This window comes from Schistocerca americana, chromosome 5, assembly GCF_021461395.2.
Source record: "Schistocerca americana isolate TAMUIC-IGC-003095 chromosome 5, iqSchAmer2.1, whole genome shotgun sequence".
NCBI lineage: Eukaryota > Metazoa > Arthropoda > Insecta > Orthoptera > Acrididae > Schistocerca > Schistocerca americana.
The window spans coordinates 441,641,534-441,657,438 of record NC_060123.1 but is presented as its reverse complement, the minus strand read 5'-3'; the positions used below and the strand labels follow the sequence as shown (position 1 = coordinate 441,657,438).

The following is a 15,905-nucleotide window of genomic DNA, read 5'->3' as shown; positions in this document are numbered from 1 at the left end:
CAGAACACTGACATTTTCAGTCAAGCATGAGAAGGTACTGCTCGGCCTTCAGATATGCTGCAATCCCAACTTTTCCACAACTCCTATGATTACAGAGGTATTCTTACTTGCAACTAATAGTCAGGCGTTATGTTTTATTTCCCTCTTTAAGTCCAACACATTTTGGAGCCACAATTCCACTTCCAAGAACTACATCAGCATTTTTTTGGTGTTAAACCTGGTTCAGATTATTGCCTAGCCTTAGATGAGTGACACAGTTGTCAATTTTACTAAAAAATTGTCCAAGACAAAATTAACAAACAACTATTACTGATTACCTTCATTTGACGACACGATACTAGTCTCCTGTATTGGAGAAGAACTTCAAAATTCTCTCTTTAGATGATTAAACATGTTTATGACTGTACTACACAAGTCGAATGAACCAATTTGTGATTCAAGATTTATTTCAACAACAAATGTAATCAGCATTGTTTTTCAGAACTGACACCATGTCATAGGATCCATGATTGCATTTCTTATAATAACTTTAAAAACACAATCTGGATCACAATTTATTTCAGTAATGACTAATAGTTCCCACCTGACCTGCCGATCATCTTAAGGCCTGTTGCCAAATTGCAACTTGTGGCTCTAGACTTGAGGATCATCTAAAGGGCAGATGGAACCCAGAAGTTGTTAATGAAATAAATTGTAATCTAGATGACACATTTAATTTCTTTTTATTTTGTTGTGCAAATTTTTTATTTTTGTTTATTTTGTGTCAAACTCCGTATATCCAGGTAGCAAGTAAATCACAAGGATATCAAATGTGTCAAATTGTACAGAGTTCAAATGATATTCACACGGTAATAAAACATACAATGCAAATAAAGTATCAACTAAAGAACATTTACTCAATTAACAAGAAATTGTGTTTTACTGTGGAAGGTAAGTAATATAAAGGAAGTAATGCTATGCTAAAAATTACAATAAATAAAGACACAAACATAAAAACCAGATTTTGAAACATCTACGATAGTGACCAGAATATTAAAAGAGTGGCCTATTTTCAAACTTTATATATACTTAAGAGGAGGAACAAGAAGAAAAATACGACACAGACATTGCAATTTACATTTTTATTGAGTGTTGCATCACAACCAGGTTTAAAATAGAATACCTGACATAAATTACTCAGAACTAGTACTAAGACAAATGTTAGTTTAGCAGTGTGTTCCCTGCCGCCGTTGGATAAGCAGCTGCAGCAGCAAGTCTTATACTCCTAGCTCACTCATTTGTTACATAGTTTAATTCTTAATTTCTTTGCGTGTTTTTGGTACTTGCATTGTTTAATTCATAAATTTCGGGCATATTATAGTATTTGAGAGTTGTAGCATCGCGTTTTAGTACCTGAATAGTGTAAAATCGCGAAGTCTCCATCCACCGCCGAGCAGTGTGTCAGCAGTGCGCAAGGAGCAGCATTACTGCATTTACTAGGCAATCTTGTACTTTAATAACCGTTTCAATTTTGTGTCGATTTGTTTGCGCTCTCTGTAGATTAGTTCAGACGTTTTTTGCACAACAGTTTTTAGCATGGATAGGGACTGCAACTGCTGTGTTCGGATGCAAGCTGAGTTGGCATCCCTTCGCTCCCAGCATCAGGCAGTGTTGGCTTCGGTCACACAGCTTGAGGCTGTTGCCAATGGGCATCACTGTGGGGGTCCGGATGGGGATTTGTCGGGGATGGCCAGCTAGTCCCACGCATCCCCCGATCGGACTACAACTGTGGTTGCGTGGGATACTGCCCGCATTGAGGCTGATCCCTCACCTGTGGTAGAGTGGGTGGTCGTCTCAAGGTGTGGCAGGGAGCGAAAGACATTCCGGAGGGCTGAACGGAAGGCCTCTCCAGTTTGTCTGACGACCCGGTTTCAGGCTCTGTCTCAGGCTGATACTGATCTTTGGCCTGACATGGGTGCTTGTCCTGTTCCAGAGGTTGCCCCTCAGTCTGCAAGATCCGGGCGGTCGCAGAGGGTGGGCTTACTGGTAGTTGGGAGCTCCAACGTCAGGTGCGTAATGGGGCCCCTTAGGGATATGGCAGCAAGAGAGGGGAAGAAAACCAATGTGCACTCCGTGTGCATACCGGGGGGAGTCATTCCAGATGTGGAAAGGGTCCTTCCGCATGCCATGAAGGGTACAGGGTGCACCCATCTGCAGGTGGTCGCTCATGTCGGCACCAATGATGTGTGTCGCTATGGATCGGAGGAAATCCTCTCTGGCTTCCGGCGGCTATCTGATTTGGTGAAGACTGCCAGTCTCGCTAGCGGGATGAAAGCAGAGCTCACCATCTGCAGCATCGTCGACAGGACTGACTGCGGACCTTTGGTACAGAGCTGCGTGGAGGGTCTGGATCAGAGGCTGAGACGGTTCTGCGACCGTGTGGGCTGCAGACTCCTCGACTTGCGCCATAGGGTGGTGGGGTTTCGGGTTCCGCTGGATAGGTCAGGAGTCCACTACACGCAACAAGCGGCTACACGGTGTGGCGTGGGCTGGGCGGTTTTCTAGGTTAGATGGCCTTGGGCAAGCACAGAAAGGGCAACAGCCTCAACGGGTGTGGGGCAAAGTCAGGACATGCGGGGACCAAGCAGCAATCGGGATTGTAATTGTAAACTGTCGAAGCTGCGTTGGTAAAGTACCGGAACTTCAAGCGCTGATAGAAAGCACCGAAGCTGAAATCGTTATAGGTACAGAAAGCTGGCTTAAGCCAGAGATAAATTCTGCCGAAATTTTTACAAAGGTACAGACGGTGTTTAGAAAGGATAGATTGCATGCAATCGGTGGTGGAGTGTTCGTCGCTGTTAGTAGTAGTTTATCCTGTAGTGAAGTAGAAGTGGATAGTTCCTGTGAATTATTATGGGTGGAGGTTACACTCAACAACCGAGCTAGGTTAGTAATTGGCTCCTTTTACCAACCTCCCGACTCAGCAGCATTAGTGGCAGAACAACTGAGAGAAAATTTGGAATACATTTCACATAAATTTTCTCAGCATGTTATAGTCTTAGGTGGAGATTTCAATTTACCAGATATAGACTGGGACACTCAGTTGTTTAGGATGGGTGGTAGGGCAGAGCATCGAGTGGCATTATACTGAGTGGACTATCCGAAAATTACCTCGAGCAATTAAACAGAGAACCGACTCGTGGCGATAACATCTTGGACCTACTGATAACTAACAGACCTGAACTTTTCGACTCCGTATGTGCAGAACAGGGAATCAGTGATCACAAGGCCGTTGCAGCATCCCTGAATATGGAAGTTAATAGGAATATAAAAAAAGGGAGGAAGGTTTATCTGTTTAGCAAGAGTAATAGAAGGCAGATTTCAGACTACCTAACAGATCAAAACGAAAATTTCTGTTCCGACACTGACAATGTTGAGTGTTTATAGAAAAAGTTCAAGGCAATCGTAAAATGCGTTGTAGACAGGTACGTGTCGAGTAAAACTGTGAGGGACGGGAAAAACCCACCGTGGTACAACAACAAAGTTAGGAAACTACTGCAAAAGCAAAGAGAGCTTCACTCATAGTTTAAACGCAGCCAAAACCTCTCAGACAAACAGAAGCTACACGATGTCAAAGTTAGCGTAAGGAGGGCTATGCGTGAAGCGTTCAGTGAATTCGAAAGTAAAATTCTATGTACCGACTTGACAGAAAATCCTAGGAAGTTCTGGTCTTACGTTAAATCAGTAAGTGGCTCGAAACAGCATATCCAGACACTCCGGGATGATGATGGCATTGAAACAGAGGATGACACGCGTAAAGCTGAAATACTAAACACCTTTTTCCAAAGCCGTTTCACACAGGAAGACCGCACTGCAGTTCCTTCTCTAAATCCTCGCACAAACAAAAAAATGGCCGACATCGAAATAAGTGTCCAAGGAATAGAAAAGCAACTGGAATCACTCAACAGAGGAAAGTACACTGGACCTGACGGGATACCAATTCTATTCTACACAGAGTACGCGAAAGAATTTGCCCCCCTTCTAACAGCCGTGTACCGAAGTCTCTAGAGGAACGGAAGGTTCCAAATGATTGGAAAAGAGCACAGGTAGTCCTAGTCTTCAAGAAGGGTCGTCGAGCAGATGCGCAAAACTATAGACCTATATCTCTGACGTCGATCTGTTGTAGAATTTTAGAACATGTTTTTTGCTCGAGTATCATGTCGTTTTTGGAAACCCAGAATCCACTATGTAGGGATCAACATGGATTCCGGAAACAGCGATCGTGTGAGACCCAACTCGCTTTATTTGTTCATGAGACCCAGAAAATATTAGATACAGGCTCCCAGGTAGATGCTATTTTTCTAGACTTCCGGAAGGCGTTCGATACAGTTCCGCACTGTCACCTGATAAACAAAGTAAGAGCCTACGGAATATCAGACCAGCTGTGTGGCTGGATTGAAGAGTTTTTAGCAAACAGAACACAGCATGTTGTTATCAATGGAGAGACGTCTACAGACATTAAAGTAACCTCTGGCGTGCCACAGGGGAGTGTTATGGGACCATTGCTTTTCACAATATATATAAATGACCTAGTAGATAGTGTCAAAAGTTCCATGCCGCTTTTCGCGGATGATGCTGTAGTATACAGAGAAGTTACTGCATTAGAAAATTGTAGCGAAATGCAGGAAGATCTGCAGCGGATAGGCACTTGGTGCAGGGAGTGGCAACTGACCCTTAACATAGACAAATGTAATGTATTGCGAATACATAGAAAGAAGGATCCTTTATTGTATATTTATATGATAGCGGAACAAACCCTGGTAGCAGTTACTTCTGTAAAATATCTGGGAGTATGCGTGCGGAACAATTTGAAGTGGAATGATCATATAAAATTAATTGTTGGTAAGGCGGGTACCAGGTTGAGATTCATTGGGAGAGTCCTTAGAAAATGTAATCCATCAACAAAGGAGGTGGCTTACAAAACACTCGTTCGACCTATACTTGAGTATTGCTCATCAGTGTGGGATCCATACCAGATCGGGTTGACGGAGGAGATAGAGAAGATCCAAAGAAGAGCGGCGCGTTTCGTCACAGGGTTATTTGGTAACCGTGATAGCGTTACGGAGATGTTTAGCAAACTCAAGTGGCAGACTCTGCAAGAGAGGCGCTCTGCATCGCGGTGTAGCTTGCTCGCCAGGTTTCGAGAGGGTGCGTTTCTGGATGAGGTATCGAATATATTGCTTCCCCCTACTTATACCTCCCGAGGAGATCACGAATGTAAAATTAGAGAGATTAGAGTGCGCACGGAGGCTTTCAGACAGTCGTTCTTCCCGCGAACCATATGCGACTGGAACAGGAAAGGGAGGTAATGACAGTGGCACGTAAAGTGCCCTCCGCCACACACCGTTGGGTGGCTTGCGGAGTATAAATGTAGATGTAAATGTAGATATTCATTTTGTCTCAGAAATTCATCAATTGTACTAAAGGATTTCCTTATCAGGTGTGCTTTGATTATATGTTCTGAATATGGGCAATCATTTGTGAAGATCTTTAATATGTAAATACTTTTAGATTAAACGAGACCACCCACTGAAAAGCAGAAGTGTTGAGTTTTCATTTTTTGTGTGCTTATTGACAACTCAATCTGAAAGTATTTACATTCTACCAGAACTTTCATCAAATATTAATTTTTTGGTGAGAATGCATCAAACAGCTTAATGCAGGAATAAAACTCCTTTTTGAACCAATTTAAGACTCTTTAATTCAATGCGTGGACTGTTTTTTGTTCTGGTCATGATATTTATCATTGTCTTTGTAGGGAGAAAAGGTACTGCAGACAAAAGTAAACAGACAAAATAGAATAAAATCATTCAGTCCCCCCCCCATAATTTGTGGCAGCATACAGACAAGTTGTATCATTTTACTAGTTTCATACATTCTTGGAAATATAACCGGATAGATTAAAAAATCTACTCACCAAGTGGTGGCAGCAAAAGAAAACACACATAAAAGAAATGGAAATGTGTAAGCTTCTGGTCACAGTAGTTCCTCCATCTGGCAGAAAGCCTGAAGGGCAAGGAAGAGCGATGAAGGAAATGGACTAGTGAACTTTAGGAAATGGGGAAAGTTACCCAGCATTCTTGGTGACTTTTCGGTAACAATCCCCATTTCCTAACAATTGCCAAACTTTTCTTTCATCCCTCTTCCTTTCCCTTCAACTCTTCTGCCAGAGCGAGCCACTAACTCTGAAAATTGAATATTTCCATTACTTTTGTGTGTGTTCTCCTGCCACCACTAGAGGAGCAGATTATTTTTACCTACCCAATTATATTTCCCAAAATTATACGGTTTCATTTGGGACATGTGGTAGTAATAAATATGTTCAATCATTTTCATTGTAAGTACAAAAATGGTCTTTTTCACAAAATCTGAAAATGAACATTTTGTGGACAAATGATGGTAAGCCTTTACAATAATTTATCTGTTCATTCACTCTTACCTGAGAAACCTTTCACATAAAACTAACAACTTTGTCATTCACTTACTTCTAGGTGATGAACTGGAGCAGATTTGATGCCCAAAATTCTAGTCCTCACAAATGAGGTTGCAATGCTGAAATACTTTGAATTGAAAAAAATAAAATAATAATAATAATAATAATAATAATAATAACAACAACAATATTGTAACTGAAGATGAGGTATCAATAGTACTGACACTACTGTCATAGATAACCACGAATAAAGGTATGTTGGCATCCCTTACATTTGGAGACAGAAGCTTGTTTATGGGTTTTGTAATTTTTACAAAGTTTCACAAAAATAGTGATGGAGATGAGGGCAGGGAGATGGAGGTTTAAATATGCTACAAACAACATGCCAATCTATCTTTAAGTTGGAGGCAGGTGGGCATACAGAACGAAGCATTTGCTTCCAAATTAACTTCTACATAGAGCAAAAGAAAGAAAGACTCAAACCATGACGCAGACAACAAACATCACACGTATTTATTGTACTTATTGTCGGCTAAAAGACAAAAATTTGTGCTCATTATCTCTCATAATTTGGGACTTACACCAAGTTTTATGCCAAAATCCCAATTTCCTTCAATAACTTCCTCTCTCTTGTTTCGGATGGAACACATTACTCTGAATGCCAGTGTTTGCTATTGTTTATGAATCAGCTTCCCCATATAAAATTGAAAATTTTGTTGCAACATTTGGTTTTTGTTTTACTTTGGAGAATCTATTCTTCATAGATTTTTTGTTATACCTGCAGAACTGAAAAATTCATAGTGCAGAACTGTTGGTTACAAAGAATTTAATATATCATTCTCTCTATCCCCCCCCCCCCATCCCCCTCCCCATCCTTTTTTTGGGCAAAGACAGAACTTACTGACAAAGTTTTAATTAGTAACTATGTTTCATAAAATATTCTGTGACCGAATACAGCCTAATACAAATGATAACACCTTTATTTAAGTCTTTTGTCACACTTTTTCTTTTTCCACAATGAAAACTGGTTCTGTTCAGTTACAGAAGTGCCTTTTACTTGTCTTTAACAGAAGAAATGAAACAAGAGAGAGAGAGGAAAAAAAAAAAAAAAAAAAAAAAAAAAAAAAAAAAAAAAAAAAAAAAAAAAAAAAAAAAAAAAAAAAACAAGAAGACATGAATTATTCTGTGAGTGAATGAAACTGGCCATCTTAGCTACAGATATTACGTAATTATTTAGAAGGTTGCTACATTTCACAGTACACCGCAAGCTATCCTGAACATAAAATTTCTTTAGTACAATCCACTTTAGCTTTCAAAATTCTCAACTTAAAATACTCCAATAATTTTCTTTTAGGAGACTTTAAATTCCAGTTTTCCTTATGAGTCTTCAGTTCCCCCACTTCCAATGCGTTCCATCAGAGAAAGTAAGTACCATGGAATATAACACAAGAAACTGGAATGTACTACTTTAAGCAAATGACAAGGTATTGATGAATTTGCTAACTCAGGTAAGAGTGCATGTGTTGTAATTTAAGATTAGTTGTATCCTCTGAAAAGTGATACATTACGTTGTAACCTCAGAGAACTCACCACTGCATAACCTAGTCTCAAAAATATTAATCTTTTCTATTCTCACTTTTCCTGGAAGTGTAAGTAGCTTAACTGCTGTAAAGTGCTCTCTGAGGAGGAGAAAAAAAAAGGTCCTTGGATGTTGTTCTTGAACATGTCAAAACTTTGACTGTCCATGTGTCTACTGTAGACAGCCCTGTGACTAGTTTCACAACAAAATGATCATGAAATTACGGTCCTGCAGAAACAGAATCTTTTCACTCAATTCAGTGGGATTTAAACTACCATTCAATTCCCTGTTCCAACGAAGTTGTAATGTCTAAATTAGTATGTATATTTAGTCATATGCAAGGAGAGGAGAGAGATTAAGTACCAGACCCCCATCTTTATTCAGTAAATATTTTTTATTATATAAATTGACCTGCAAATTTACCATTCCATCAACAGTCTCTCCCCCCATTCATTATTCAACATTCACACACTGGATTTTAGTCTCCTGCTCAAGAAACATATCAACTCTAATTAGTTGCCATATCACTACAAATGCCATATCTGGAGGTTTTTCCTTTCATATTCTGCATTTAAGACAACCACTAATAAGAGTCTAACAATACCATGAAAAGCATAGTTGCTACACTCAGTATAGCGAAGATGCTCAGTTGCAGATAGGCATGACAAAAAGACTGTCAAAAAATGAGCTTTCGGTCAGTCTTGCTGTTGTGCCTATCTGCGATGCAGCATCTCTGCTATAAGGTGAGTTGTAACTACCCTTTTCACAATATTGTTACATTCCATCCTGGATTTTCCATTGTTTGATTAATGAGAATGTGTCAATTACAAGTCAGCATAAGTTCTAAAATCATATTTTCAAGTACTCTATTCCAAATTGTCTCGCACCACTACCTTCTCAGCTACCTCAAATTTAAGGAATGTATTATTAAACACCTACCTTCTTTGTTACGGCTCTTCTTCTTACTGGATTCTTTGTCCTGCAAACAAACATTTAAAATGTATAAGAAACCATAGTTTTACATTTACTACTCAGGCACAAAACAGAAATGTCACTCAGAACTTCCTTTAATCTGTTGAAATGTTTAATGAGAATCTGTAGTAATACAAAAGGGGCAGAACCCATGAACCACTAACCCGAGTTATCCTCACAAAATAATCTATGTAATTTAAAAGAACAGACTTTCCTACAGTTTTGAAGTTTGGGAGTAATCAGTGTACAAAAAAGTGCCAGAAAATAATATTTCATACAATAAAAATCACTTAATACAGCAAGGCTGAACTTCAGAACTATTATAAGTGAGGATATATTAAGGTGTTATACACTGCTAAAAAAGTATTTACTAACTTCAAGCATGAACCTTTTATGTCCCAAATATGGCATGCAAGAGGTCTTGAGAAACAGGCAGACCATTTCATGCCCAATGACAAAAGCTTACACATTACACAATGTGGTAACTAACAACCATGAGCAATTATTCTGACTAATGAAAATTTGAGCCACATCAGCTCTTGGAACCATATGTCACACTTTTCGTGACGGGTCGCCTCAACCATTAGGCAATATGAAGGTTTTCCACCTATGATATCCCATGGGGTACATTGGAATAGCGCCACTGATGAAACTGAATCGGTGGAGGACAGTAGCTTAACATGCCACAAGAAATACTACACAAGGTACAGATTTCTCAAAAACATGGAACATGCACTACCCTACTGCTATTGGTTTTTGTGAACCAACACCTTTCGATCCCCCTGCCCAGCCATAACAGGTAAGAAGGTGTCAATGAGCCACACCACCTGCATTGACTCTCAGGGTGTCAGTGTTGACAGAGGGATGCTGCAGCAATCTTAGTGCACACTCACCCTCAACCAGTCACCTTTCTGCTTTGATCACGAGAAATTTCCCTGTCGCATCTCTCTATGGCTGCTCGCACTCCCTGTTCCTGGCAGTGATAGGGAAATGACTTCCTATATCTGACTCACCTTTGGTGAAGTCAGACTTACCAAATCGATTCATATGTATTCAGTAAGCACTGAAGATTAAATACTGAAAGACTGGAGTAGTTTTTACTCTTCCTCCCCCTATGTAGAGACCTTGTATCTTTGCAACAAACAATTTTTCAGTTAGATTTTGAGCTTTATTCATCTACTTCTTCACCTGGCTATTCTGTATAATGTATTTTAATGAATCAGAGTCACTGAAATGAAATCAGTGACAGCTGGTCACAAAGCTGAAGATGTAATATCATGGATACAATGCACAATTTTTGTCATTGCTTTCTTTAAAACTATTTCCACTGATTCCAGTTACTTCATTTCACTGAATTTCATTCAACTGAGTGGCAATATAAGCCAAAGCTGTCTATCCAATTTGTTCCCCTCATCATGTTACTCCAATGTTAACCCCACGAAAGAGCTTCTGGTACTATTACTCAGAAATCAGAAATGACAATGAACTTAAGTCAGGCCTGGAGGTGAGCTCAGGTAGCTCAATAGTTTGGGCAAATACACGAAACTAAACTACACTCTGCCTGAAAGGGCTTCTGGAGGCCCAACGGTACCGACCGACTGCTGTGTCGCTGGACGGAGAGGCACGTGGTCAGCACACCACTCTCCTGGCCGTTGTCAGTTTTTGTGACCGGAACTGCTACTTCTCAGTTACGTAGCTCTTCAATTGGCCTTATAAGGGCTAAGTGCACCCCGCTTGCCCACAGCACTCAGCAGAGCTGAACGGTCAACCATCTGAGTGCTAGTCGAGCCTAAGAGTGCTTGTGGAAACCTGTGTTACCACTGAGGCAAAGCCAATGGCCGCTAAGGCAACTGCTTGCAGAAAACTAGAAACCAGGTTTGAGATCCAGGCTGGCATAAATTTTCATTAATCTGGACAATTTTGTATTGCTGCACCCTAATTGATTTCATCCCCATCATCCATTAAAAACTTTTCAAAGAACCTAATCCAATCAATAATAAAAGTATTTCACTTGCATAAAATATATAGCAAAAGAGAAGACTGAGCACCTAGAATAGAGTGTCATTGTATATCTTACAGAACAATGGAAATCAAAAGTGCTACACACAAACACCTTGGCCAAACGATAACAAACTGATACTCCTGCATTAACATGCCTGCAGGATATTGAGACTGAAATTTCATCCTTTTGCAAACTTATTCTTGGCATTTTCAATGCAGAAATAAGTCATTCCTACAGATTAAGAATGGGCATATGCTTGTTATCGCCATACTTCCAATTTTTACTAAAGGTCAAAACACTGGCCGGAGGAACATGGGAGCAACATACGGGAAAACATACAACTGCCTAGGGTGCAAAAACTGCAGAATGAGTGGTGATGAGATGAATTAAGGACAACAGTGAGGCACAAACTGTAGAGTGGATCCTTTCTGAAGGTCTAGACTTGGAGAAGATTGAAAGACGTGCTGTTTAAGGCTTTCACGACGACATAACTAACTGAAAGAGATTGACAGGCACTGTGTTGGATGGTACAGTCTGAACTGCACAATATTTCCATGAAGCAGCTGCTCATCATTTTCAGATGCTACGGTAGCTTGCTGCTGAGGACACTAGTTTATGCACTGGTTTGCTACGAAAGCACAGGCCGAGTGGCAGAGCTATAAGGTCATAACAGAAGACGTCAACATCAAGATCAAGAGCCTCCTGTTGGAGATATGGGCCACGGACTCTGCATATGTAGCACAGGAAAGCCTGGTCACAAGCCACAATCCCTAGTGTAAGCACATGTTCAAGGTGTCTGTGTAGAGCTTCAATGACCTGGCTTTGATCTTTTTACCTGCAGCTGATGATACCTTAGTGCCACCATTGTTGGTTCCCATGCATTACCAATTTCAAATCCCATACCTCTGGTGGATTCACTACAAGCTAAGCTGAAAGAGGACATTTTACACCATTTTTGAACATTTGCTTATCTCCATTCATTTTTTATTTAATGACCATTACTTTGGCAAACTGGTGGTGTTCCTATGGGTAGCCTTTTGTCTCCCAAAGTAGTTAAGCTTTTTATGGAAGGTTTTGAGGACAAAGCACTTTAGTCAAGAGTTTGAAACCTAAATGCTTTTGGAGATATGTGGATCATATCTGTGTTAAGGCCACATGGGACAGCAATGCTTCGTTCTTTTTTTAAAAGACCAAACTCCTTCCATTCGAAACTCTGCTTCACTATGGAAATAGAGACACTGTTTTTGGGTGTTGTGGCTCATAGAAAAGAAGATAGTTCCTTGGCTCATGGCATGTTTTGTACACTTACACAAACACTGACCTGTATCTATGAGCTATCAGCTATGGGCTGTCACCACCCATCCCAATGAAGTATACTACAGGCCCTTGTTAATAGAGGTAAAGCTATCTCAAATCTAGTGAGCTCATCAGCTGAGTTTAGCCATTCAGCTCTGTGTTTGTCTGAAGCATGTATTCCAATAAGGAGATTTGCAGGACACACACTAAACCTAAAGAGTATCCAGAAGGAACAGTGAACTCCACAAGCATGCTTTTTATACCTGCTGCTGGTGGTGTGTCTTAAGATCAGCAGGCTGTTCCAGAAACATCAAATAAAATGTGTCTTCTGCCCTCTGGTGCGAGTCCAAATAATGCTGCACTCTATTAAAGATGACCAAACTCTAACGCGACTAGGAACAAATAAAATCCTGTGCCAGTGTGGGTAATCTTACATTGGCCAGACATGCTGTACTGCTGAAGACAGATACAATGAACATAGACGTCATACCAGATTGCCAGATTGGGTTGGCAAAATTAAAAATAAATAAATAAATAAATTTGCTGTTGCTGAACACACACTCAATACACAGAGAACAAGATCCTTTTGTCCACCTTCCATACCGCGATTCAATGATTTAAAAAAGCAGCCGACATACATATAGCCCACAACCTAATTAACAGAGGGACAGACTTTCAACTTCTCGAAACATGGGAACAGGCATTGGCGGTGCTAAGGCATTATTGGCTGCAGATAAATGAATGCAATGAGTTGACACAGATTAGGAATCAAAGCCAGGACATTTAAGCCCAGTGCCAATGCCTTTCCCCCACATGTATGCTGTGGTCTGCGGCATGCACATTCGAAGTCCACAGCCTGTTTCTATGGCGGGTGGCTCTAGATATGAATGTCCTCTATAATGATGTTATAAACCCCACCCCAGTGGAGCCTGTGCTTTTCTAGTAACCTAGAACATAAACTGGCGAGCCACAGCATCTAGTGACAGTCACACCTGAAGATGGCTAGCAGCTGCACGATGGAAATATTCTGTAGTTTAGACAGTACCATCTGATGCAATGGCTGCGAACCTTCCAAGCAGACTGAAGGATGTTTCGACTGGGTCAGGTGAAGACAGGTCACAACAGCCGAATTCCGGACAGAGGTAGGCACATTGGCACCATTAATTGTTGAGACAGATTACTGGAAACTGGGTTGAGGTGATCATAGATGACCTGGTGTAAGGTAACTGGAATCAGTAATTCTCAAAAGTCTTACCACTCCATCTCCTACAATTACGGTGTGGAGCGCTAACTGATATGACAACAGGACTAAGATGGTAATTGCTGAAGGGAGGCTGAATGTCTGTCAGTATGTGGCAAGAATGATAAGCCCTCATCATATCCTTCACAACCCAGTTACCAAACAGGATATTCTGAAAGAATAATGCAAGACCCTGTGCAGCAGTTCGCACCACAAATACCTGAGGGATGTATGGGTCTTTGAATGGCCGGCCCAGCCCCCTGATCTGGCACACAGAGAGCATATTTGTGATGCCATGAGAAGACATACTTTCATACTAGCCTTTAGCCAACAATGTTCATGAATTGACATACATATTTCAGGACTGGCAAGAAACTCCACAGGACGACATATGGATATTGTTTGCTTCCACGCTACAACCAATGTAAAAGTGTATTTGTGACCTGGGGGTCGAACCTGATAATGATGGATCTCAGTTATGAAGGAATGAAAGTTTAATCATTTAATACTATTTCTCCTCCAACTGGTATAAATATTGAACTGGTGCTTCATGGTGTAAGACTTTCGATTTCCATTAGTGTTCCAATAACAGAGTCAACATGGAGTTCGCGTGTCTTTCCATAATGTGTGTCATATTCTCAGTGAGACTGAGGTCTCATGGCAATTCACAACACTGTGAAAAATATAAAGAATTTTCCACACTTCCTCTGCACTAATATAATGCATGTTGTTGTGGAATTTGCACTTTCAGCAAAATTTTTACTTGCCCTTTAGATGGTAATGTATCTACAACTTTTTATACATACCTTCAGCCTACTGTCACACACAAAAGACAGTCCTGAATGGCACTGCCTTTTCAACAATGAGTACTTTCATGGTTAACAGGATGAATGACCACAATGCTTTGGGAAAAATTCAGAAAAAAATGTAATTCATTCCAGAGAAGGCAGATGTGCATACATTTTGATGCTATCTTATTGCACCACTGTCAGTAAATTTTAGGTGTTATTGAATTAAAAACAGCTCCATTGCAGATGTGTGTGAGGCAATTGGCAGGCACAGATGCACTGATACGCAGTTTCACAAACAAGCCTGTTTGTGCAGCTCGGCACAGCTGCCTTGCAGTGTAAAATCGTGGTGACATTTCAGAAAGCATGTGCAACGACGAGTCAGCTTGTGGCATATTTGCACACCAGGGAAGAACAGGGCTGTTGATTTGAACATGCCTGGATGCAATGCATCAGTACAAGTGTGCTATTAATCACTATAAATATCCCTCCAATTACACCAAAGTTATGTGCAGTCTGGCAGCTTCTAATCCAGTACCGTGGAAGCCTATGAGAGTTCAGGGGACATACATGTCACTGACTTTGCATTGGCACCATCAGTGAACCACGTGCCTGAAGAGGACATATCCAGGGGCAGCACAGAATTCCGACATTTTAACTCAATTTAAATATTTTGTATCATGCAGTGGAGTTTTCCTAGTTACAGTTGGCCGCCAGCACCAACACCGCCGTAAACCACCACTACTCCACCTCTAAACCACAATGGCCTCATTCACCCCTAGTCACAACAGAATGGTGTCTGAAGTACTTATGGGCCTCGTCTGGCAGCTGGTGCCAGCACAGTCGACCTTCGCACAGCTTCACAACTACAGCATGCAGTTTCTTCGAACAGCTTGGTGAGTGCCAGAATGAGATTTTCACTCTGCAGCAGAGTGTGCGCTGATATGAAACTTCCTGGCAGATTAAGACTCTGTGACGGACCGAGACTCGAACTCGGGACCTTTGCCTTTCGGGGGCAAGTGCTCTACCAACTGAGCTACCCAAGCACGACTCACGCCCTGTCCTCACAGCTTTAGTTCTGCCAGTACCTTGTCTCCTACTTTCCAAACTTTACAGAAGCTCTCCTGCGAACCTAGCAGAACTACCACTCCTGAAAGAAAGGATACTGCGGAGACATGGCTTAGCCATCATTCTGGAAACATCCCCCAGGCTGTGGCTAAGCCATGTCTCCGCAGTATCCTTTCTTTCTGGAGTGGTAGTTCTGCAAGGTTCGCAGGAGAGCTTCTGTAAAGTTTGGAAAGTAGGAGACAAGGTACTGGCAGAACTAAAGCTGTGAGGACAGGGTGTGAGTTGTGCTTGGGTAGCTCAGTTGGTAGAGCACTTGCCCCCGAAAGGCAATGGTCCCGAGTTCGAGTCTCGATCCGGCACACAGTTTTAATCTGCCAGGAAGTTTCAGCTCGGTGAGTGAACAGACTATTTGTTTTTGTGGTTGTTTGCCCTGTTTTGTGTGTAGAGGGCATGGAGTCTAAGTGAGCGATGGACAAGGATTTGAGAGT

At 41.2% G+C, this 15,905-nt stretch overlaps 1 protein-coding gene across 7 annotated transcripts in view; it reads right to left on the bottom strand.

The window, feature by feature from the left end:
- Positions 1–15,905, bottom strand: part of LOC124615403 — a 494,346-nt gene that overhangs the window by 147,905 nt on the left and 330,536 nt on the right. For all 7 annotated transcript variants that reach the window (XM_047143247.1, XM_047143248.1, XM_047143249.1 and 4 more), the window contains one exon: positions 8,991–9,030. In XM_047143247.1, coding sequence (XP_046999203.1) covers positions 8,991–9,030 — 40 coding nt within the window. The remainder of the gene's footprint in view (positions 1–8,990; positions 9,031–15,905) is intronic.